At 44.2% G+C, this 25,884-nt stretch overlaps 2 protein-coding genes across 8 annotated transcripts in view; both read left to right on the top strand.

The window, feature by feature from the left end:
• The window catches only part of LYST (lysosomal trafficking regulator), a 173,521-nt gene extending 166,114 nt beyond the window's left edge, over nucleotides 1-7,407 (top strand). For 3 of the 5 annotated variants that reach the window (XM_073338158.2, XM_073338159.2, XM_073338161.2), the window contains 4 exons: nucleotides 44-141; nucleotides 2,266-2,422; nucleotides 2,653-2,724; nucleotides 4,828-7,407. In XM_073338158.2, coding sequence (XP_073194259.2) covers nucleotides 44-141; nucleotides 2,266-2,422; nucleotides 2,653-2,724; nucleotides 4,828-4,966 — 466 coding nt within the window. In that variant the 3' untranslated portion in view covers nucleotides 4,967-7,407. The remainder of the gene's footprint in view (nucleotides 1-43; nucleotides 142-2,265; nucleotides 2,423-2,652; nucleotides 2,725-4,827) is intronic. The other 2 variants (XM_073338156.2, XM_073338157.2) reach the window with 1 other exon arrangement.
• Nucleotides 7,408-9,939: 2,532 nt separating this feature from the next.
• Nucleotides 9,940-25,884, top strand: part of GNG4 (G protein subunit gamma 4) — a 41,171-nt gene continuing 25,226 nt past the window's right edge. The window contains exon 1 of one of the 3 annotated variants that reach the window (XM_073338153.2): nucleotides 9,940-10,142. The gene's annotated coding sequence lies outside the window, so the exon portion shown is untranslated. Of the gene's footprint in view, nucleotides 10,143-10,373; nucleotides 10,586-25,884 lie in introns of those variants that run through there. The other 2 variants (XM_073338155.2, XM_073338154.2) reach the window with 2 other exon arrangements.

Raw genomic sequence — 25,884 nt, 5'->3', positions numbered from 1 at the left:
AAAGAAAACTGCAGATTATTTAGAGATCTGTTATTCTTTGTAGGCTGTGCTATGTCCAAAGTCTTGCTGGACACAAGAGTCCTGTGACAGCAGTCTCTGCTAGTGAAATGACAGGTGATATTGCAACAGTTTGTGATTCAGGTATGTATGGTATCATGAATGAATAACCTATCCACATTTATAGACCAGATTTAAAGATCAACCAACTTTCCCAGTGCAATGGTTTGTCATGTGACTTGAATCATTTGAGCAGCCAACTGATCAACTCAATAACTTATTTCTATATACAGTATGATATGTATATCTTTTTTGTAGTTACAAATATGCTAGTGTAAGTGATTGACAGAACTGTATGTGTAATATTTTGATTTTTTTTTTAAGATTTGAAACTTTTGAGTCCTGAGAGATTCAAATTCTATTAAGTGCATTACTTTCATGATAGTAGTGATTTGTTTTCCAAGATACTGTATCCTCCAAAGGAGTTTTACTTATACAAAGCAAAATTACATTTTCTAAAACTACAGTCTTTTTGGAGTGTTCAGATGTTCCTTGATATATGCACTATATTAACAAAGAGTTTATTACCTAGTGACTCAAAGCAAACGGGAAAAGCAATGTGATCTTGCTGTGATTGGAACCAGAAAAATTCTGTAGAGTAGTCTGGTTTTTTGTTTGGTGGTTTTAAGGAAAAACCCTCCAGAAGAAAGTGTAGGTATTTGTTGTTAATGCAGAACCCTAGAGAGTTTGGAACCCTGCAATGAGTTTTTCCCAGAAAGTCCCTGACTCTGCAGCCAAATGGCACAAAACCACTTTTTCTTAATTGTTCTTCCTCCTCACACATCCCAATCATGTATTTGGATAGTAAGTCAAATTTTCACATGGGCAGTTAGAAGTAGCTTAAGGTGCATGATGATTTGATGCTTACTGCATACACACACTACAGCACTATATTTGTTTCTGTAAGAGGAGGCACACTGAACAGCACTCATTACCTTTTTATTACTTTTTCTGTCTTGTAGTGTAGTTAATGTTAATTTGAGGCTGTCATTTGGACAAGGCCTCTCTCTTTTTTCTTTTTTTTGTCTGCATCTAATTTTCTCCCCCATCAAGGGAGGTAGGCAAGATAAATAGATTAATTTTATAATCCATATGGCAACAAGCAGTTTGTTGTCCCAACATTTATACATACAATGTCTTGGTTCTCAATGCTGAACTCGTACTACGAAGGAGAGGCTTCTAAGGTCTCTTCAGGAAGCTGCTTTCATTCTTCCTTTCTTCCTGTATTCCCATGAAGAGTGAGGTGGATCAAAATCAGTGCTGTAAATAAGTCTTGCAAGATAGCACAAGCAGATTATTATATTAAAGGATGATTGAAGGTTAGGACCTCTCGCAATTAGAGAAACAGAATACATGATCTTAGCATTCCAGGGCCAAGGCCAGGTCCAAGACCGAATCTGAGGCTTTGTCTACACGGCACATTAGTTGTTAATACTTTTGTCGCTCAGGGGTGTGAAAAAAACCACCCCTCCCAAATGACACAAGTTTTAACAACAAAAAGCACTGGTGTGGACAGCACTTTGTTGGCGGGAGCCGCTCTCCCATCGACGAAGCTACTACCCCTCGTTGGGGGTGGTTTTATTTTGTCTACGGGAGACCTCTCTCCCGGTGATAAAGAGTGGTTACACTGCATGCCTTACAATGGTGTGGCTATAGTGGGACAGATGCACCGTTGTAAGGTGTGCAGTGTAGACATAGCCTGAGATATTTGTCTCCTTTATCTTTACCATTCTCAGGCCTTGTCTTCGCTAGGAAAAAATGGTGTGTTCTTACCTTGTGTTAGCTAACATAGGGCAATTAACAAGAGGTAAAATCCTAGTAAAGACAAGGCAGTTGTAATGTGAACGAACACATTAGCAGATTGAGGTAAACCTTGAGAGAGAGATTACAATGTTTACTTTGACCTGCTAACGTGAAAACTAGTGTTTTCAAAAAGTCTTATTGGTGAGTAGAATGTTATATAGCTTCCTTACTGCTAAAGTGCTATGGTTTATATCATATTAATTTTGTGGGGGTTTGCCTATACAAACAATATGGTAAAAAGAGAAAATAACTGTGGTACAGTATTTGTACAGTTTTCTGATCTGAGTCAGTTTTCATCTTTACTAAACTGATCTCTTGCTGATGTGGCCTTTAAAGCTAAATGACATAGGCTATTCAAATAGTCTAAATAATCTTGTAATGTTCGTGTTTTACTTTGTATTACAGTTGGAGGGGGCAGTGATCTGAGACTTTGGACGGTAAATGGTGATCTTGTAGGACATGTGCACTGCAGGGAAATCATATGCTCTGTTGCTTTCTCTAACCAGCCAGAAGGAGTGTCCATCAATGTTATTGCAGGGGGGTTAGAAAATGGGGTTGTAAGGTAAGAGCATACACTCTCCTCCTCAAGTTCTTAAAGTACTTTGCTGATAAACACTTATAAAAACATAAAATCAATGTTTGTTTTTGTTTTGAGACTGTATGCAGTTTTAAAATCATGCTAATGTTCTGCTTTACAAAAAGTTGAACTAGTTGTTCAACTGTTTGCAGTTTCTAAAATTAAACTTATGTTTAAGTAGAATATGGAGAAAATAATTACTTTTTCTTTTTCAGGCTGTGGAGTACTTGGGACTTGAAACCTGTGCGGGAAATTACATTTCCTAAATCAAATAAACCTATTGTAAGGTAAAAAAATTTTGCTGCATAAAAAGAATTCAAGTTCCCTTTAAAAATAAATCTGGACTTTTGAAGACACTGACAAAGGGGGGAAGTGGATGAACAAAACTATCTGAAAACAGGCACACAATCCTACTAGTTCCCCATGAAAGTAAAATGAGCACAAATACATTGTAACATGACAGTAATAACTATTCCCAGCTGCTACCATGATGAGATAAACACAGACCGAAACTTGAAGGATTCCCTTGTGGACTGAACAATGCTTGCTCTTTTGTCTTTTAAAACAAAGTTTATATTTTCCCCCAGGATTTACATATTAACTCCAGATTTGAAATGGTTATAATATGAGCTTCAGTAGTAAATGACTTGTATGGCTTTATTTTGTTGCTGTGCATTTTCCCCCTCACCCTTCCCCCTGGCTGGCACAAAAAAGCCCAGATCCTGCAAACAGTTAAGCACCTGTGTTAATTTTGCGCGCACACAGTCTCATTGGTCACTTATGTAAGAGCTACACTCATGCTAAAGGGTTTGCAGAATTGGGGCCCAAACTCCCACTAAAGCATGCCCTCAGTGGGAATTTCCTTGCATGAAGACTTGCAGGATCATGCCCTAAGTTTCATAATTATTCAATAGTAACAAATTTTATTACAAGAATTTATATTTGTGCCCATTACTGAAGCAACATTTTTAAACATATTACAATGATCACTGTTAAAGCCAACACTTACCATTGTTACCACATCCTCCTGGTAATAGTGGTTTCTGAAATACTGACTTGCTCTTCTAAGCAGCAGAAATTCTTTTTTTAAATTACACGGTATCAATTATATTTATATAGAAACTGTTTGGTTAATCCAGAAAAATTCCTTTTTAAATAGAGAGAAAAATGACTATTCTAACATTAGTTGTGTTAGGATACATAGGCCTGGTCTACACTGGGGGCGGGGGGTGTCGTCGATCTAAGATACATCGACTTCAGCTACGTTATTCTGGTAGCTGAAGTTGCGTATCTTAGATAGACTTAGAATCACTTACTTCGCATCCTCGTGGTTCGGGATCGACGGCCACCGCTCCCCTGTCCACTCCGCTTCCGCCTCTCGCTGTGGTGGATTTCCAGAGTCAACGGCAGAGCGATCGGGGATCAATTTATCGCGTCTCAACTAGACACGATAAATTGATCCCCACTAGATCGATCACTACTCACTAATCTGGTGGATAGTGTAGACATGGCCTAATAGAGCACAAGAGGTGTTTCTACCTACATTGAATTCTTTAAATTGCAGTAAGTACAGCAAACTAAACACTTGGGTCCTACAGTACAAATGTGTAATTAGGGATTCCGAATGTGTGTGTGAATGGCTAGAGTTGAACTCCCATCTGACAGCTTTGCACAGAAACATAATTCTCTTCACATTTGTAATGGGGTCGCAGGTTTAACCTGTGATCTCAGCATCAAGTTAACTTAATCATATTTCATTTAATGTGTACCAACCATCACCTCAGCAGCACCTCACAGTAATTAGAAACAAGGACTTTTGTACAAGTTTCTGTTTTTTTAAGTCTCTTGAAATAAAACAATTAGCAAGAATTGGTGGATTTACTTACTGTGGTGATAAAATCAGGAAATGCCTGCCTTTAAAAACAAACAAAAAAAAGTATCCCATGAAATTTGCCAGATTCTGGTTCTGGCCATCCATCTGAGAGCAGGTTCCAGGGACATGGACCCTGTACTGTGAACACATTCTGCCAGACAGAGACAGTTCTACCCAGGAAATGACAGCAGGAGCAGCACAGCAGATTGTACTTGTAGTGACAAAGAGAAAAACAAATTGACTGGGTATTAAGTTAAATTTATGGCAGTAAAGTTTGTAACTGACACCTTGAATTACAGTTTGAACAGATAAGTATTGCCCACGCCCACCTGTGTGCGCACATAGCACTAGAATTATGCATTCATAGGAACTTGCCTCACTGAAGGCAAGCTACTGATTTTTGTGTTGGCTGCAGTTATGCTGTACTTGTCTTTTTTAAAGCATCTCCTCTGGTATTTTCAGTTAAATGGTATAGTTTGCTAAATATGATATAAAATTAGATTTTTGTTGTTTTCAGCCTTACATTTTCCTGTGACGGTCATCACTTGTACACCGCAAATAGTGAAGGAACTGTTATAGCTTGGTGTCGCAAAGACCAGCAGCGCTTGAAACTACCCATGTTCTACTCATTCCTTAGCAGCTATGCAGCTGGCTGACGACTCTTCATGCTGCTAAATCACCATATCGCTGAAGCACTTTAAATCCAGCGTAGATCATAGAACCTCTGTTGTTTAATTGGATTTTGAAATGTATTGAACTTTAAAACAAGTGAGTTGATGAAAGCATACATCAATCTGAAGCTACTGTAAAATGTGTGTATGCATGCCCCAAATTTTAAACCATATCAAGGTTACAGGGAAGTTCTGGATACAACCAACGTGGTGCACAAATGCTCTAACCAACAAGCTGAAATGCTGCAGTGTAAAATGTAATATTTTTAAAAATAATTTCTTGAACACAAGTATTCCAAATCTTGACTCACTAGTGGTGACTTTTTCCCTTTCATTCTTTGTGTTGTAAAGTACCAAAAGCATTAAAATTTCTTAAATATTTATAAGAAGATTGTCAATGTGTGTATCTGATCAGTCAGTACAGTCCAATTGGCTCTAGCGTTAGTACCCCAAAAATTTAAAAATGGAGGATTCAAAACTGCTTTTTTTTGAGAAGCAAGTAACTCAGTAGGTCACTGCTTTGTGCACCAACCATTTTATCGTGTGTCATAATGCTAAAAATTGAACTTCCGTTATTCCCAATATTCCATAGTTTTTGCTAATTATTGTCCTACTAGAGCTGAGAAGACAGTCTTGAAACTGACGGAAACCAATGTGTCTGTGTTTTAGTAACAACCAGACACCTCATGGCATCATGAAACAATAGTTAAACAAGGTTTTTTATCTAATTGTAAATTGCACAAATGCGTAACACTAGTTACTTATTATGAATCTAAGTGGCAGAATATATTTAGCATACATCTCAGTTCAAAAATACAAAGAAAACAGCGCTGATATCATCTGCTCCCATTTAGTGCCATGTGAGAGTTAAATACATGTAAAATGTTTGAATGAGACCATAACTGCTTGTCTAATCAGTGTTCACCTTATATGTCAGTTCAGAAAAGTTTACACAGACATAGAGTGCAAATATGATATTTATTCCTAGGTGCTAATCTTTGAAAAAGGAACATGCATTCAAGTCAGGAGTTAATACTTCACAACCTATCAATTGAATTTGAAGGTGAATTTTTTTATGGCATCCCCCACACAGGACTGACACGCTCAATAACTTAAATATTCGGAAAGCCAATATCAGCTGAGCATAATTACATATTCCTCCACTAGGGAAAAAAAGTTACAACCCAAAAATGCAACAGAAACCTATTAAGTAGTTAAAACCTATTTTTTCCTTTAAATCACTTACACATTCCACTTCTACCATATAGATTTTAATGCCTATATTTTTACTCATTGCATATATTTATCCTTCTGCAAAACACTGTACTGTAAGATCTATAATTTGTCATCTGGTGATAAAGACAAAATATGTATAGATACCTGCAAATCATAATATACACACAATCTGTGCATTCTGAAAATTCCAAGTGTACATCTTTTAACTTCTAGATTTTCAGAAAACTTTATACATTAAGTACAAGGATCTTCCCAGAGTTCATATTCTGAAAATAGATTTTTTGGACCAGTGAAGAATAAGCAAATGGCTGCATACTGTAAGAATTTAACTTTTTCAAATGCATATATTGCAGGTACATTTTACAAGCTGGCTTTAATCATGTTTTTCATACTCCAAATACAAACTGAGAAGCTTTTTGGTTCATGTTGAAGTGATATGCTTCATTTAAAACTCTTTTGTTTTGGAGGCTTTTACTTGCTCCCCAATTTAAATATGGGATGTTGCTCATGGAGTCTTATTTTTTAAAAAGCAGCATTCCATTTGTTATAAATCTCAGATATGCAAAATAGCTGTTCTTGTAAAAAGTGCAATATTATATTTTTATGTAAAACACGAACTTTTGGGGGCAGGGAATATTTATTCAGCTTGATAACATGTTTTGGAAATATTAAAACACCTCATGATAGTATATGTGCATGTCAGGCTGAAAATTCCTGTAAATAATCACATGTTGCACTGTCTTTGTATACACTGCCACCTGTGGTGTTGGGTAATAAATCATTAATTTGATACAAATACAGATAAAAGGCTGTTTATGCAATACCTACAGCAGTTTTTTGTGTTTGGTCTATCAATTCATTTTTCAGTTTGCATTCCATTGTTCACTTCTCTAGTGCCATTTGCAGCTGTTCCTGTACCTTAACCTACTCTCTTTAAAAAGTAAAATGACCAGATTGCATTCACAACAGGACCCCTCTTATATGTAGGCAATCCCACACTAAAAGCAATAGGGTTACCTGGATGTGAATGAGGGCAGAATTTGGTCCATTATCTGTTTTGTAACTACTTTCCCTCCAGTTGCTACTAATCTGATCACTTGCTGTTTTGTCTAATTTAGATTGTAAACTCCCCAAGGGAGATATATTTTTCTGTATAGTTATGACCGTGTATGAACACTGCTGTGTAGACAATCTGCAACATGAAAATACTTTTCTATATACTCCACTGTTTTTCAACCTACTTTAATTCAGTTCTTCTTGGTTCTCACATTACCAGGTCTCCTTTGAGGGAACTGCAGCATAATTGACAGCTAAGTGGGGGCAGGGACTGGGGGAGCAATAGGCTCCTGGCTGGCTGCTAGGACTGAGCCAAAGACCGTTTGCTAGCAGGGACTGGGGGAGTAATGAAGTAGCTCCTGGCTGGCTGCAGGGACTGAGCCTGGGGAGGGCTGCAGGAAGGTAGTGTCTCCAGGGAGGAAGCTCTGGGGACACAGCCCCATACCAGGGATAGACTGGTTTAAAGACCATGGACATACCCAACCACAGGGGGTGCTCAAGGGAGGTGGGTACCGACCCCCTTTAGATGGTGACCCTCAAGGCAGGAGCAGCAGGGGAAGAAGAGACAAGCCGTGATGGGGGAACTGGTAAAATATAATGTTTATATTGGGGCTGGATATGTGCTTCAGCAACCAGTAACTTTTGAGTCATTGGTTCAAACCCAGGTGAGTGATCAGTGGCTGTTTTTCAAATCACCCATGCTGTGTGTAACTAGTAATCTCAATCCAGTTACAAGGGGTTGAGTGTTTACATCACAAAAGCTACTTAGGAAGGCGCATCTGAATTATGCATTACTGCTGAATTTCCTGGGTGAGGATGAAGCTACTAGGACGAGGCCAGGAGAGAATTGTAAATAATTGTAAAAGCACTGGAAATCAAACAAACTGAAGTGTTTACTATGGGAACTGAAAAATGTTGCAGTGTGTGTTAAACTAAAATTTACTTACAACCTTTGGGAAAATATATAGTCAAGATGGTTGGGTTTGGTTGAAAGTACAGCCTCACAGTTCCTGGAACCAAGACTTCCTAATAGCATATGCTATTTTTTTTTTTTTTAAAGATTACCCTGTCTGTTCCATGTGCTAATAAGATATTCCACAGCATTTTTGTAATGTTTGCCATTAGTGTAATGGCCTAAATTTCTCCTCCCCTATTACTGTACCATAGGGTAAATGCAATTTTGTGGTCACTTTCCACACGATAGAGGGGGCTGTATTTCAGTGGTGCTCTAAGAATGTCTTTATGAAGCACTCTGAAAAGGATCAATACATTACAAAGGCGGGAAGAAGGGGAGCTAGGAAGAAGTGAATGCTTATAGCTAGAGGTCACATGACTTAGAGGGAAGAACATTTCCTTCGTTAGTTCTCTCTACCCCATTCTCTTCCTTTCCCTTCAACAAAAAGAAAAGGAGTACTTGTGGCACCTTAGAGACTAACCAATTTATTAGAGCATAAGCTTATGCTCTAATAAATTGGTTAGTCTCTAAGGTGCCCCAAGTACTACTCTTCTTTTTGCTAATACAGACTAACACGGCTGTTACTCTGAAACCTTTCCCTTCAACATTACTTATATTTTAAATGGCAATAGCTGAAAAAAAGTCCCTTTCTTTCCCTTCTTACTTCCAAAATTTCACTGACCTCTGTCCAACTCCATTTTCTGCTGTACTGTAGCAGGGGCACTACCTTAGGCAGAATTTGGCCATGAATTGAAAATTAGTTTATTTTTAGTGCATGAGCCAGAATAGATACCAGCTTGTTATGTTGGCTCTTTAAGACTAAGGCAACTAAAGCCCACTTTTTAGCTTGGTCACCCAGAATGAAGAGGTCCTATTTTTAGCAGGCCTGCCACGGGGGGGAGGCACAAAGGAGGCAATCGCCCGGGCGGGCCATAGGGCCCCTAGGTGCGCATGGGGTGGTACAGGTGGTAGCGAAGGCAGCCAGGCAGGCATGTGGGAGCCCTGGCCCTGCTGGAAGAGCATGCCCATCAGCGCAGCTGGCGGCTTGCTGGACACCAGCCAGCGCAGGCGAGCACCGCCCCAGTGTCAGGCGGACAGTGCCTGCATCCTGTGCAAGGTTGCCCCAGCCCCTGCACGTGGTCCAGCTCCGTGCCCCTGTGGCAACGCTGGGCCCGCGGCAGTGTAGGGGGGCCCGCCTCCAGCCCGTCCTGCACAAATCAAACCTCCGCCATCCCTTTCTAGGGGGCCTGGAATTGCAGTCGGCGGGCCTGATTTTTACGTAATTGCTTATAGGTATAGATCCATCCATCAAACACAGGAAGTAACAGTGGCTGCTTGGGCAATCCGTACACCCCCCACCCCGCATGGGAAGGGAACAGGGCGTCCGGCCCACCTTGAGTCGCCTGAGCAGTGGGGACCCAACAGCTCCCTCGATGGGAGGGGTCGCAGTGGGCTGAGCCAGCAGTGGCTCTTCTCCCAACCCCCCCCCCCCCCCCCGCCGCCGCCTCACTTTCTCTCACGTCAACCCCTGCCCTCCCCCGCCTCCCCCCAATACAATGGACTTTCCCGGGGGGGGGGGGCGCGTGGGCCGCACGCACTGGTCCCGAGGCAGTTGGGCTGTGACTCGCGCCGCGCCCGCTCTGATGCACCTGAGGGACTTGAAGCGCGCGCGCGCGCGCGACGCGACGCCTCTTGCCAGTCGGGGCTGTTGCGGGGGGCGGGCTGAGCCGCCGCCGCCGCCGCCGCCCCTTCCTCCTCCCGGAGTAGCTGAGCGGGGCGCGCGGGTCCCCGGGCTGGCGAGCGGAGCCAGCCCCGCCATGTGCCGCTCCCCGAGCCCGGCTGCGGCTGCTGCTGCGGGGTCCCGGGCGAGGGCGTGAGCCCGCTGCAGTCTCCGAGCCGCCGCGGCGCCGGCAGGTGGGTGGCTGCCGCTGCCCGAGAGTGGGCAGGCGGGTGCTGCGCGGTCGGCGCGGGAGAGCCTGCCGAGCCGCTTGGCCGTGGGTGGGGGGAGCCGCCCGGGCCCGGCGATGCTCAGTGCCCGGGGCCGGGGTTGCTGGGAGCGTTCCCGGAGGCAGCAGACGGAGGCTGAGTGAGGTGACGGTCCATGGCCCCGGCGGGTCCTACCGCGGCGAGCGGCTCTGAGTCGCCGCCGGCGGGTCTGCGCGGGGCTGGGCTGGGCTGGCCGCTCTGGGCAGGGGGCGTGTGGAAAATGCCGGCCGCGCAGGGGCGAGCGCCTGGTGTCGTTGCACTAAGGAAGGCGAAAGGGCTGGAAGAAGCCTGATCGCCCGCAGAAACATCGACGTGTTTGGAAGGTACGTCAGCGCCGCTGGCCTCCTGGAAGCGTTGCCGAGCGGACATTGGTATGCTAGCGGCGCCCGTTTTACCGGGTGCTTCATTGGAGGTGGGAGGCTGATCCTTTGCCTATTTATAGGGAGCTGGAAAACGTGAGAGACAGAGAATTGACTAGTCACCCCCCTATCACACATAGTTCTTTACCTATGTCTGTAAATGTTACATATAAACACGTAAGTCCCGGCCTGGCGCCTAGTGTACACTTCCAATTACTTGCTTTTCTCAATAGGAAATGAGTTTGTTTGATGGTCAGTGAATTTTATTGGCTAGGTAACTTGTATTTTAACATGCAGTCCTGTTATTTTGTCCAGAGATCGGTGCAGGTTAGGAGGCTGCATCGTTCTCGACTAGTGGCTGTTTTGTAGTAACCATCTAAAAAGCCTCAAGTATTGCACATAAATTTTCTCCTTTTGAGTCTGGTTATTTGCTAAGGTGGACCGATTGCATGCAGCTCCTTTAGTTCAGTGTGCTTAGCACTGCCTCTCCTAGCTTGTCCAGTGGAGACACAGAAAAGTGCCTTTCTTTCTGCTAGGCTCCAGGAGAAGCTCATGTCTATGGAGGAAGAATTTTCCCTGTGAAACTGCTGTGTTGGTAGCTATTTTTTGTCATGGTGTTGTGAACTATACACCACGTTTTGCAAACAGATTAAGATAATGCACTTAAAACAGAAAATTCAAAGCGGTAACTTGGAAAATGTTCCTTTCTGAGAAGCATTCTGGGCTTCTAATAGTCTTTTGTTAGCTTCAACTCATTGCAAGCTAATGAAAATATAGTTGAAAAAGGAATTAGTCTGAAATAACCTAATCTCTTCATATTTGTTTACAAAAGGGAAATTGTGAACATGTAGCAATTTTATTTCTCTTGAATTTTAATTTAATGTAAAAAACAACAGTAAGGGGCAAGATGATGTCCTCTTGAGTGGCCAAACCTAAAGTCTAGGGTCATCTGCACAGAGAACCTATGCCAATGCGCTGGATCCTGGCAGTGTGCTTCTGTTGGCCCTTTTGCTGCCAGGCATGTATAAACATGCTCGCCATGGTGGCTACTGGGATCCTGTGGAAAAGCTAGAACAGTCTTGGACCGTGGCTTGTCCAGTGATTTTCCAGATCCACCTGTCTTTTCCACTCCTTCCACTATGTCCCCAGCCTGGCCTGTGTAATGTCCAACCCATCTGTCTGACATACCAAGATAACTCTGGGATTTGTGCCAGGAGGATCACTTCTTGCAAATGGAGAAAGGAAGGAGAGAGAAAACGACAATCTGGGCTATTATTTGTGACTTGGAATCCAGTCCAGAAAACACTTAGATGTGTCAGTAGCTTTACCTCACATAAACAGTCCTGTTCAGTCAATTGTAGAACTTACATGAGTAAAATTTCTGTATCTGCAGAACTGGGCCCTTAAATAGCACTTTACAGTATATGGTCTCAAAGTGCTTTACATACACTAATTAACTGAACCTAACAGCATCCCTTAGACATAATAGCATCTTTTTTGCAGATGTACTGTTACCTCTCTTTGGGCTGGGTTGTACTTTTACTGTCTTAAATGCATTCTTCAAAAATCTATCTAGTAAAGGTGGGGTTTTTTTAAGCCTATTTTATTAAATTAATAATAAATGTTAGTTTTCCATTTTCTCCGGCAAAAATGAGAAGAGGGTAGAAAACCAATTCAGCATAGTTTTCTCATATAGGAAACATGCAAGGATAAAATAAGGTTGGGGATGAAATAAAAATGCAGAGGAACTAAAATGTAAAAAAGCTATAAATAGAAAACATTACAATAAAATAACACTCATAATTATAGAGGAAAAGAACAGATGTTACTCACACAAATAGGAAGCTCAATAAAATTAATAGGAGAAAATAGCTGAAATGTGAATATGAAAAAAGAACTTCTGTGGAACAGAAACCAGAGACGTGGAAGTACTGAACAATAAGAAAGCATAAAATAAAATAACCATGTTCTTGCATTTTTAATTGTTTATGGAAAAAGGGAGATTTTAAGTGAATTATATAAGAATTTGTACTTGTGAAATGGCAGATTAATTCAGTCATATATTAGGTCTTGTGTTCTGAGAACAGAGGTGGTGGAATCTGATAGGCGGTATGTGAAATCTGGAATTCCTGGAGGCTGCTTGTTGTAGTACTGGATATAGTAGTTGCCTAAGATGAAAACACTGTTGTTGAATTTTAATAAATATTTTAATTATTTATGGATCACCCAAACTGGAAAGCCTCCAAGTACCTCACAAAATAAAACCAACTCATTTAATTCCCAGGATTTTTTTTTTTTTTTTTTTTTTTTTGACACTGAGTTGCACTGGCAAAGGCATATCCACATATCCACTTTATATAAAGTACTGGTTAAAAATACGAGAGGAATTGGGTGCCAAGTGGAGACAGTTGATTAAAAAAGGAAAACATTGGGATACTCTGATGCTGATATCTTCGAACTTCCACAATTCTAAACAATCATCTAACATTTCTCAGCTATCAGAAATGTTGTTCTTCAAATAATTGTACCTATGGGTGCTCCACTTCAGGATGTGTATGTGCCCATGCATTCTTGATTAGAGATTTTGTCAGCAGTGCCCATGGGTCCACTCCTTCCTGGCAGCTCATCACCTCAGACAGGTAGATCCTGGAAGTGATTTCACCAGCTTACTACATTCAGTTCAGCTCCAGCTCCCTCCCATCCTCCTGTCACAATGGTTCAGAATGGAAACTGTGGCAGCTGGAATGGTAACTCTCCCTCTGGAATTGGGAGATTGGTTTGTTTCCCTGGACCTTCAGGATGCTTATTTTCATATATCCATTCACTCTTCCCACATATGTTTCGTTGGTGGTAGGGACCATTACCAATACCGTGTCCTACCCTTCAGCCTCTCCACTGCCCCAAGGATCTTTACCAAGGTTGTCTTGGCAGTTGCAGCCCATATCAGTCAAATGGAGATAATCATCTTTTCCTACCTGGCCAACTAGCTTCTGAAGGGTTGCTCATTTCTTGAGTGACAGTCAGCATCCAGCAAGGCTCTTTGGGCCTCCGCCCTAATGCGAAAGTCTACACTTATACCCGCAAAATGGACAAACTTCACAGGGGCTACTCTGGACTCTACTATTGCCAGAGCATACTTACCCACAGGCAGGTTTGCTATGATACCCAGCCTTATTTCTACAATATAACAGAGCCCACAAACCTTCAGCTCCCAGGTCATGTGGTAGCCAGTAAGTTCATACCATCTTTGGCAAGATTACACTCCGAATAACTTCAAGCCTGGCTAAGGACAGTCTACAAACCCAAAAAGCACCATCTATCCAAGCAGGTATCGATACCCGGATGGTCCTCAACTCCCTCAATTGGTGGAAAAAACCCTAAAAGGTCTGTATGGGAGTTCTGTTCTCAAATCCGCCTCCCCCAAAGATCACCATAGATGGCTCTCTGCTAGGTTGGGGCACTCACCTTCTGAACTTCACAGCTCAAGGCAAGGGGACTCCCCAGGAGGTCGCTTTCCTTATCAACATTTTAGAACTCAGGGCAGTCCATTACGTTTGCCTTGCTTTCTCCAACATATCAGGGACCCCTCAATGTATTTTATAAATTGTCAAGGAGAGGAGCAAGATCCCAGTTCTTGTGCAAAAAGAAAAGGAGTACTAATGGCACCTTAGAGACTAACCAATTTATTTGAGCATAAGCTTTCGTGAGCTACAGCTCACTTCATTGGATGCATTCGGATGCATGAAGTGAGCTGTAGCTCACGAAAGCTTATGCTCAGATAAATTGGTTAGTCTCTAAGGTACCACTAGGACTCCTTTTCTTTTTGCGAATACAGACTAACACGGCTGCTACTCTGAGTTCTTGTGCACACAATCCATAAAACTATGCAATGATGTGTATCACAAGACACAGAGAGATCAGTGGTTTATCTCCTGGGGTTACGGAACATAGTAGCAGTCTCCCTGAGCAGGTTTTTGGGCCACGACTACAAGTGAGAGCTCAACGATGCAGTATTACAGAAGATTTGCCTTATCTTGAGTCTTCTGGAAATAGATGTGTTTGTGATGCCCTCCAGCGTGAAGTGCTGATGGTCCTGATTGAGAGGAGGATGCAGTCAGCATACGTGCCGACTCCATGGGTGCTCCAGGGCTGGAGCATCCATGGGGGAAAAATGGTGAATGCTTAGCACCTGCCAGCAGTCCCCCGTCAGGTCCTCCCCCTCCTCCCCAGTGCCTCCAGCCCAATGGTGCCCCGTCAATCAGTGCCTCCCCCCCCGCCCCTCCCGACCACTATGGATCAGCTGGTTAGCGGCATGCAGGAGGCTCTGGGAGATGCAGTGGGGGGAGAAGGAGGAGTGGGGGAGGGGGTGGGAAGAGGCAGGGTGGGGACTTGGGGGAAGGGGTGGAGTAGGGGCAGGCCTGGGGAGGGGCAGGGGTCAAGCAGCCGCCTGGGAAAGGACAAAGTCAGCACCTGTGACAGTCAGAACTGGCTGGGAGCTGCTGTAGTTATCCCTTCAGGAATCCCCTGGTGCCTTTACTCCTCAAAGTCCTGAATAAGTTGAAACAGGAAAGATCAATGGCCATTCTCATAGCATCACCATGACCAAGGCAAGTATGGTTCCCAGAGCTCCTTCGACTGTCCCTGCAACCCACCTCTCCACGTTCCTCTGATAGCAGGTCTCCTTACCTGGGAGTCAGGGACCACGACTCACTGCCATCTCTTGTTGCTTCACCTCAGTGCATGGCTACTAGATGCCTCTCTGGCATAGGAAAGGACTCATCTCCAGACCTCCAAACAGTACTGTTCAATTGTAGAAAATCCACTACAAGGAAAACCTACCTGTAAAAAGTGAAAATCTTTTCAGACTCTGAGCTGCCTCTGAGCTATACCTCCTTGAGTTTCACTTTTCTAGCATGCTCTAGTCTGCTAAATTTGAAAAACAGTGGGTTATCTTTGAGCTCAGTTTAGGTTCACCTAGGTGCCTTTACAGCTTTTCATCCTGCCACCCCATTGAAGGGTTTTCAGTCTTCACTCACCCAACTACTGCAAGGTTCATTAAAGGCCTGTTTAACATTTTTCCTACTTACTCAAGGAACATAGTCCTCCATGGAACCTCAACTTAGTTCTCAATGTGCTGAGAAAACTCCCATTTGAACCTATGGATAGCTGTTCCCTCCGTTTCTCTTTCAAGACTTTGTTCTTTACGGATATCACCTTGGCTGTGAGGGTAGGAGAGCTAGGGTCCCTTGTGGGTGACTCACCATACATAGTGTTTTATCATGGAAAGGTGGAAGAGGTAGATTCAGGTTTTGTGGGGCTCTGGGCCAGAGCAAGTGGGGGGGGGGGTGTTCTGCACTCCTTCTGCCTGCAGCCCCGCACCATTCTGCCCCTTCTCCTCGCCCCTGTTCCACCCACAATCCAGCCCCATTCTGCCTCCCCTGCCCACACTGCTACCCCGCAACCCATTTACTCCTTTCTCCCCCCACCCCTCCCACATGGCTCCAAGACCAGAGAAGCTCTGTCCCACCACCACAGCCCGGTGCCACACTCCTGAGGCTGCAGCTAGAGCTCCTCCAGTCCCAGGGCTGCAGCAGGGGTTGGAGTGCAGTGGCTTCCCCTGCCCCGCCCATCCAGTGCTTCTCCCAGGGCTCCATGCTTCTGCCACCCTGGGGTAGCTGTCTGCTGGGGATGGTGTGCCCATCTTTCCGGAGCCCCCTAATTGGCCGGGGGCATGGGCCCCATGGGCCTGTTAGCTAATCCATCACTGAAAGGTGATATTATGTCTGGACCCTTGTTTCCTACCTAAGGTATCTTTTTAGAGTTTCACATTAATTAAGATGTTCAATTACTGGTGTTTTACACTCTTAGAGGGAGGCTAGTCTCCAATCACTAGATGCAAGACTTGCTTTTTACCTCAACAGGACTGAGTCCTTCAGGGCCTCTCTTCGATTTTTCGTCTCTATCATGGAACAAATGAAAGGGCACCAGATCTGTAAAGACTATAATAATAAATAGAAGCTGGGAATGGGTGACGGGATGGATCACTTGATGGATTACCAGTTCAGTTCTTTCCCTCTGGGGCACCTGGCATTGGCCACTGTTGGAAGACAGGATACTGGACTATATGGACCTTTGGTCTGACCCAGTATGGTCATTATATGTTAAACATGTCAGGATGCATATTAGCCTGTTATAAAGCCCTCCTAGAGTGATTGCTCATTCCACCAGTGCTCATTCTACCTCTGTAGCCTTACTGAAGTACGTACCCCTCTCAAATATTTGTAAAGCTGCTACTTGATCATTGGTGCATGCTTTTTTCACAGCACTGTGCTCTTGCGCATGCTTCCAGAGCTGACATGGCTTTTGGTATCACTGTTCTATGTCCTGTTGTGAATCTGCCTCTTCAGCACACTCTTCCATAATAGAGGTTCTGCTCGGGAATCTCCTGAAGTGGAGCTCAGTTTCAGTAGGAACAGTTTCTCAAAGAATAGGTTCCTTATCTCATACAGTAACTGGAGTTCTTTGAGATGTTTTGTCCCTCTGGATGCTCCATTACCCACCCTCCTTCCACTCTGCTTCAAAGTCATTCTTAGACTTCAGGGTTGAGAAGGAACTGGAGTGGCAGTGGACCCACTATTCTCTATATATACTCGCACGGAGCTTGAGTAGGGCACAGGCACAGACCCCTGGACATTGCTGGCAAAAGCCCCTATCAAGAGTGCATGCACATGCTGAAGTGGAGCATCCGTAGGGACAAAACATCTCTTAAGAACTTCAGTTATCATGCAAGGTAAGTAACCTCTCTTTTCTATCATCTTGCCACATTTAGGATCAATGATGGTACAAGCATAAGTCTGAGAAACATTCCTGTTTGCATTCTGCAACCTCCCTGTAGTGATGGTTTTGGAAGTTACTATATGGTAAGAAAATGATACTCTCTCTCCATGCTAGTAGTGTGGTCCTGCTATGCATGTCCTTTACCTCTGCTGTGGGCAGTTAACAGTGGTGACAGTTACCTGTGGGTGGGTGGGGAGTTTAATCCTAGGCAATTTCAGTTTTTGGGGTTTTTTGTCACATGTAACCCTGGAGAAGGGGAGACAGTAGAACAATTCTCTTATCCTATATACAGAGCAATTTCAGGTAAGTGGGGTCAGAGTAAGACCCAGCTTACAGGGAGGTGCCCTCCCACCTCTGTGCACAGAGGGCAGGGAAGGATGTATGGTACAGACTCTGGCGATAGCATACATAGCAAATATTATAGTCCCTGATGTGATGAGCCAAGGATTTACATATTTTTGTCAAGCTTCTGTTGTATATAATATGTCTGTAAAAGCAAACCTCCTAACTCTCGTTTCTGTGAGTCCTTCAGTATGTTTATCCTTCATTAAACATCTTTAAGACTCTAGGTTTGGCTGTTCATTCTCTGAATGCAATTGCATTCTCCTAATGCAATAGGGCCCTCCTTGCAGTGTTGGGCCTGAGTTGCAAACCATTACCCTGTGAATAATCTTAACTCATGTGGCCACCGGCCAGTCCCATTGAAGTCAACAGGACTACTGGTATGAAAAAAAAAGTTAGCAAGACTGGGCTTAGTCCTAGTCTTCTGCGTGGCCCAATAAATTATAGAACTGGTTTGAGAAAAGAAATCCTGCTGCAAATCATAAAACTAAAAATGTATTGAGCTTTGTCCCTAAGGACACCACGGATATAGACTGGCAAGCATTGAAGATAGTAAAGTTATGGGCCTCTGAAGGAAAGCCACAACTCCCAAACTCTTAAGACTATCCTACATGATCTTTAATAATTCCAGCCCAACCAATCTCAATTGCTGCAAGAGGACATAAGAAAATAGATTGCTTCTCAGATCTAGTTTTGTAGCACACTCACTTGAATTAAGATTATAATTTGAAGCCGAGGAAAATTTGTACAATGGCTTCAAATCTTCATTTTTTAAAATATAGCTTATCTGAAAACCGGTGGTGCTGCATATTTAAAATGACAAAGCCCTTGCAATGAAGAGCTGACAAGCTAAATTTTCCTTGCTTGTTAAAATATAGAGACAGCATGGTATAAAATTACTGAATAAGAAGAATTTATAGAGCACTGTATATGTGCATGGTGCCCCAAAAAAGGTGTGCATGGTGCCCCAAATTTTACCCTCAAATATTTGTACAATTCCTGCTAACATCAGGGCAGAATTTGGCCTTTGAAGCATCATTTTGTACAATTTGATCCCTCAAAAGAAAAAAAATTGCTCTTCAGAAACACCAGAGATTAGTCATCTTTGGCAAGGATGAGTTAGCAGCATCCAGAAAGGGAGTAAACTCTATATGAGGCAGAAAAATAATCCCCTTCAGGTGGATGGCAGAATGTTATCATGGAGCTCCCAGGAGCCCGCTACAGCATGTCAGAAGGAAGGCATTGGGGAACAGCTGCTTGATGTGATATGCTAACCAACAAAACATCCTTTGACTGAAAAAGGCCATATGAAAAATGCCAGCTAACCACACTAACAGAGCTATAGAGACCTAGATTATTTACATCAGGGCACAGGAGACAATATAAACATGATATGATGGACAAGGAGCTACTGTGTAGTCTAAGAATACTGATAAGTAATAATGGGTATGAATAGAGTAAGGGTCTGTCTACACGGTACTTTGGAGTGAGCCTCCCACCCCCGGTCAACAGACTTGGGCTAGCGGGACTCATGCTTGCTCTTTAAAAATAGCTATGTAGACAGCTCTTTGACGTTTACTCCGGGGGGGATTCTGAGCCACTGCGCAATGCAGGATTTTGCAGAAATTCATGTTGTGTGCACAGAATTTCCTTTTTTCTCCATAGAAATGGGCTGCAGAGATGTTGGTTGCCACTAGGGGCAGAGCCCAGCTCGCAAATAGAAGACAAAGCCAGGGGGAGGGAACTGAAGGGTTCCTAGCAGTTGCAGTTCCCAGCATGCCCTGAAGGAAGGAGGCAGCGGTGCGCAGGAAACTCTGTGCAAACCTAAAAAGAAAAGGAGTACTTGTGGCACCTTAGAGACTAACCAATTTATTAGAGCATAAGCTTTCGTGAGCTACAGCTCACTTCATCAGATGCATATCGTGGAAACTGCAGCAGACTTTATATATACACAGAGAATATGAACCAATACCTCCTCCCACCCCACTGTCCTGCTGGTAATAGCTTATCTAAAGTGATCATCAGGTGGGCCATTTCCAGCACAAATCCAGGTTTTCTCACCCTCCACCCCCCCACACAAATTCACTCTCCTGCTGGTGATAGCCCATCCAAAGTGACAACTCTTTACATAATGTGCATGACAATCAAGTTGGGCTATTTCCTGCACAAATCCAGGTTTTCTCACATCCCCCCCACCCCCATACACACACAAACTCACTCTCCTATAAATTGGTTAGTCTCTAAGGTGCCACAAGTACTCCTTTTCTTTTTGCGAATACAGACTAACACGGCTGTTACTCTGAAATCTGTGCAAACCTGGGACTCAGCAGCAGGTTGTTTCTTCTTCTGGATCCCTGGGCTCTAGGAGGGTAGGGTCTGTGAGTGTCTGGCCCGAGGGTCAGCTGGGCTCTGAGGGGTAGGGGGTGTAAGTGTCTGGGCTGGGGGGTGGAGGATGTGAGTGGCTGGCTCAGGGGGGCTGCACCTGGGCTCTGGGGAATAAAGAGTGTGAGTATCTGGGGGGGCGTGGCTGGGTTCTGGGGGTTAGGGGTGTGAGTGTGTGGGTCGCTGGGGGTGGGCCATGGCTGGCCTGTGTGGGGTAGGGGGTGTGAGTGTGTGGACCCAGGGGGCCCCACTGCTGGGCTCTGTGTGTGTGAGTGTGTGGCCCCCTGGCTGGGCTCTGAGGGTGAGGGGGCAGAGAAGCAGGAACTGGGTTGTCATAGGTGTTTCTTTAACTCTCTACTCCTGGGGAATTTTTTTTAGTTTCTGTATTGTCAAAGACATACTTGCTGACAGATATATTGAAATAAATTACCAAGATAATTGAAATAGAGCGTTATTTTGACACACACAATTTGCAGAATTTTAAAATATTGTGTGTAGAATTTTTAATTTTTTGGTACAGAATTCCCCCAGGAGTAAAAGTTGCAGCTTGGGCTGGAACTCTCTCTCTCTCTCAAGCCCACAACAGCCCCTCTTCCCCCACAGGCTTCAGTTCCTGAGCTTCAGCCCAAGCCTCAGCTTCAAAGCACTGTCTATACGACTGTAAATAAAACAATAAACCATCTTCAAAGTCTGTATTCTCTAGCATCCTTTTTTTCTAAATAAAATAATACTTTGCTTTAAGGAGGCTCTTTGGTTACTGGATACCAGTCATTGCTCCCCAAGGAAACAGAACTGCAGGGTCTGAGCCTGTCAGCTATGCTGAGATAATCATGGTTAGTGGCAGGGGATGCAGTCCAAAGCCCAGTCTGAGTGTGGAAGAATCGTGTGAATTCACCCTGAGACAGGTGATAGCTAGAGGCTTGAGACCCGAATGGGGTCCACTTGAAGAGACCAAGAGTGATCAGAGGTGCAGTTGGCCTGGTAGCTTTGTGCACATGGAACTGAGGAAAACCGTACTGTGAAGTTATTTGTGAGAACCGTATTTAATTTTTAGCGGATTTCAAAAAGAGATTGGACACATAATTAGATAACAAGGCCATCCAGGTTTACAGCTTTCTGTTACACCTCTGGCCCTAGCCACTGAATGTCCCAAACAGCATATTGGAATAGACCGAGTAGGACCATTCCTGTGTTTCTATTGTTCTACTGTGCAAGTTCTTGCTTCCAGAAAATCTTGCTTTTTCAGAGTACTGGGAAGGGTGTGTGTGTGTGTATGTATGTGTGACACCACTGTGAGGCTTAGGGACAGATTTTTAAAAGTATTTTGGCACTTAGTGGATTTTCAAGAGTGCCTAGGCAACTATATTAGAATCATTAGATGCCTAAATATCTTTCGAAATCAGAGCTAGAAATAGTGCCGTGCTTTCTAGCTATAATCAGCCAGTGAGCTCTGATGGTGTGATGTAATGCTTGTAACTTTGTGTCTTGCTGTACAGGTTGGGTGACTGAATTTCTGAAAAAACAGTTGGAACCAGAATTTGCTGGTTTGCTCGTGCCATTTAATTCAGCTGAGTTTAATAACTTTTTTTTAAAATTCAAATAAAATTAGCTTTCTAGTTTTGTCTCGGGACTTAAGTGCTATGGCAAAAAAATATAGAAATGGATCTGCCTCTTCTATCACGTAGCCAACAGAGGATCAAAACAAAATGAAGATTATCTGCTATCAGTGGACAAAACAATGACAGGAGACAGTTGCTTATGACCCTGTAATATTATATTGCATATCATTCTTTGTACTTGTAAGCACTTTATATTCCTAGATCTCATAACCCTTTACAAACAAGGGTATATATCCTCACCCCACTTTTACAGATAGGGAACCTGAGGCATAGAAGTCAAGGGATTTGGAAGGAGCAGGTCCAGTACAGAGCTGCGATTTAGAGCTCTGTTCTCCAGACTCCCAGTCCAGCATTGAACCACTGGATCATGCTGCCATATAAGCAGAAAAGCCAACTTGAATCTGAAAGGTTTCAGAGTAACAGCCGTGTTAGTCTGTATCCGCAAAAAGAAAGAGTACTTGTGGCACCTTAGAGACTAACAAATTTATTTGAGCATAAGCTTTCGTGAGCTACAGCTCACTTCATCGGCTGCATTCAGTGGAAAATACAGTGGGGAGATTTATATACACAGAGAACATGAAACAATGGGTGTTACCATACACACTGTAACGAGAGTTACATGTTAAGGTTCCTTCCCCACTCTGAACTCTAGGGTACAGATGTGGGGACCTGCGTGAAAGATCCCCTCAGCTTATTCTTACCAACTTAGGTTAAAAACTTCCTCAAGGTACAAACTTTGCCTTTTCCTTGAACCCCTATGCTGCCACCATCAAGTGTGTTAAACAAAGAACAGGGAAAGACCCCACTTGGAGACGTCTTCCCCTCACAATATCCCCCCAAACCCTACACCCCCTTTCCAGGGGAAGGCTTGATAAAAATCCTCATCAACTTGCATAGGTAAACACAGACCCAACCCCTTGGATCTTAAGAACAATGAAAAAACAATCAGGCTCTTAAAAGAAGAATTTTAATTAAAGAAAAAGTAAAAGAATCACCTCTGTAAAACCAGGATGGTAAATACCTTACAGGGCAATCAGATTCAAAACATAGAGAATCCATCTAGGCAAAACCTTAAGTTACAAAAAGACACAAAAACGGGAATATACATTCCATTCAGCACAGCTATTTTACCAGCCATTAAACAAAAGAAAATCTAATGCATTTATAGCTAGATTACTTACTACCTTAACAGAAGTTCTGAAGAGCATTCCTGACCTGGTCCCGGCAAAAGCCTCACACAGATAGAGAGAACCTTTGTTTCTCCCCCCATCCAGCTTTGAAAGTATCTTGTCTCCTCATTGTTCATTTTGGTGAGGTGCAGCGAGGTTATCTTAGCTTCTTAACCCTTTACAGGTGAAGGGGTTTTGCCTCTGGCCAGGAGAGATTTTATAGTTCTGTATACAGAAAGGTGGTTACCCTTCCCTTTATATTTATGACACGCCCCCCAAATCACAGATAGGGTGAAACACTGGCTGTGATTTCTTCCTGGAGCTCTAGGAGAAAACAGAGTTAAGAAGACACATGCTCCTCACTGTATTTTCCACTGAATGCATCCAATGAAGTGAGCTGTAGCTCACGAAAGCTTATGCTCAAATAAATTGGTTAGTCTCTAAGGTGCCACTAGTACTCCTTTTCTTTTTGTGAATACAGACTAACACTGCTGCTACTCTGAAACCATGCACCTCTAAATATACTACCAAGATTATAAAGGCTAACAATATTTTCCACATCTCAAGGATGATTTTAACCAGTTGATTCTGGGAAACTTTCACGGGAGAGTGCATCAGTCACTTTGTTAGAAGCTCGTGAGATGTGTTGTATGTCGAAATCAAACTCTTGGAGAGCTAAACTCCACCGAATAAGTTTTTTGTTATTTCCCGTGGTGGTATGAAGCCACTGTAGCACAGCATGGTCGGTTTACAGGTGGAAACGCTGTCCCCAAATGTATGGGCGTAGCTTTTCCAGAGCGTAGACAATGACATAACATTCTTTTTCACTGACTGACCAGTTGCTTTCCCTCTCAGACAGCTTCTTGCTGAGAAACGCTACAGGATGGAATTCTTGATCTGGTCCTTCCTTCATTAAAACTGCTCCCACACCACGCTCGGACGCATCTGTGGTTACTAGGAATGGTTTGTCAAAGTCTGGGGCCCTTAGTACAGAGTCAGACATGAGTGTCGCTTTAAGCTGATTAAAGGCCTTCTGACACTCTTCGGTCCACTGAACGGCATTTGGCTGTTTCTTTTTTGGTTAGGTCTATCAGTGGGGCGGCGATTTGGCCGTATTGCAGTACAAATCGCCTGTAATATCCGGCCAAGCCTAAGGAAGGTTGGACCTGTTTCTTTGACTTTGGGACAGGCCACTTTTGGATAGCATCCACTTTGGCCTGTAGGGGGTGGATAGTTCCTTGACCCACCTGGTGTCCAAGGTAAGTCACTCTGTTTGACACTTCTTAGCCTTAATGGTTAGTCCTGCCTCCCTTATGCGTGCGAAGGCTTTTTGTAGATGTTCCAGGTATTCTGCCCAGGAATCCGAAAATATGGCCACATTGTCAAGGCAGCCGACCGCATATTCTCCCAATCCCGCTAGGAGACCATCTACAGGTCTTTGGAAGGTGGTGGGTACATTCCGCAGCCCGAAAGGGAGTACGTTAAATTCTTACAGCCCGACATGTGTAATGAAGGCTGACCTTTCCTTGGCGGATTCATCTAGCGGTACCTGCCAGTACCCCTTGGTTAAGTCCAAGGTAGAGATGAACTGGGCCCGTCCCAGTTTCTCCAGCAGTTCATCTGTGCATGGCATTGGATAGTTGTCTGGGCGAGTTACGTTTTTGCATGGACTACCGTAAGCTAAATGCTGTATCTCCCCATCTAGTTTGGGAACTAGAACCACTGGAGATGCCCATGCACCGCCAGAGGGGCGGATTACACCCATCTGTAGCATATCCAGGATCTCCCGTTCTATAGCAGTTTTAGCTTGAGGATGGTTGGACTTTAATTGGGTAAGCATTATCTGTGTCAATGGAGTGGTATGCCCGTTCAGTCAGTCCTGGGGTGGCTGAGAATGTCGGCGCGTAGCTAGTGCACAGCTCCTTGATCTGCTGTCACTGCATATGCCCAAGGGTCATGAAGAGGTTCACCTCTTCCACGCCACCATCACTTTTCCCTTCATAGTAGACACCTTCAGGCCACATCACCTTCATATTGGTGCACATAACAAAATTCATTGGGTGGGGGTTGAGCTGAGGGGTTCAGAGTGTGGGAGGGGGCTCAGGACTGGGGCAGAGGGTTGGGGTGCAGTGGTGTGAGGACTCCAGCAGGGGGTGTGGGCATGAAGGGTTTGGGGGGCAGGAGAGTGCTCTGGGGCTATGTTGGGGAGGGAGGACTCTTCCCCAACTCTCTCTCCCCACTGCAGCACCTGGGCTGGGTGGGGAGAGGAACCTCTCCCCACTGAAGCAGCTCCAGGGCTGGGGCCACAGAATAGGCTCCTCTCCCCTGGCCACAGCAGGTCCGGGGCTGAGTTTGGGCCGCCCTTCCCCTAGCCGCAGCAGGGTTGGGGCTGAGGGAGGGGCACTGACTTCATGGGTGCTCTAGGGCTGGAGCACCCAGAGAGAAAAAGTAGTGGGTGCTCCAGCACTTCTCACCTGCCAGTGGCCCCCACTGACCAACTCCTCTCCCTCCTTCCCTCCCAGTGCCTTTGGTCCACCGCGAACAGCTGTTTCACGGTATGTAGGAAGCTCCGGGCACGCTAGGGGGAGGAGGTAGGGAAGAGGTGGAGTGGGGGCGGGGCTTGTGACAGATGGGGGTAGAGCTCCCTCTGACTAGAGGGGAAGTCAGCGCGTATGGCGCGCCCCTTCCCTGGCTGCGACAGGTCAGCTGGGTGGGTTCCCTGAGCGCCTGCACCACGCTAAATAGGCTGCTGTGCTGCCGCGCACCTTACAGGGAACTTAGGCTCCCCCCCAATCACCCACTTCCCACCCAGAAATGCCTGTATATTGTATTTACTCATCATTTAACTTGTATATTTGATTTTTAAGCTCCATGGGGCAGGAAACTTGTTTCACTTTATACCTGTAAAGTGCCATGCACATCTATGGCCTTATACAAATATATATATTCTGACTGGGACATT

Source organism: Lepidochelys kempii, chromosome 3, assembly GCF_965140285.1.
Source record: "Lepidochelys kempii isolate rLepKem1 chromosome 3, rLepKem1.hap1, whole genome shotgun sequence".
Lineage (NCBI taxonomy): Eukaryota > Metazoa > Chordata > Testudines > Cheloniidae > Lepidochelys > Lepidochelys kempii.
The sequence above is the reverse complement of the archived record's forward strand: the minus strand, read 5'-3'. Positions and strand labels throughout refer to the sequence as shown.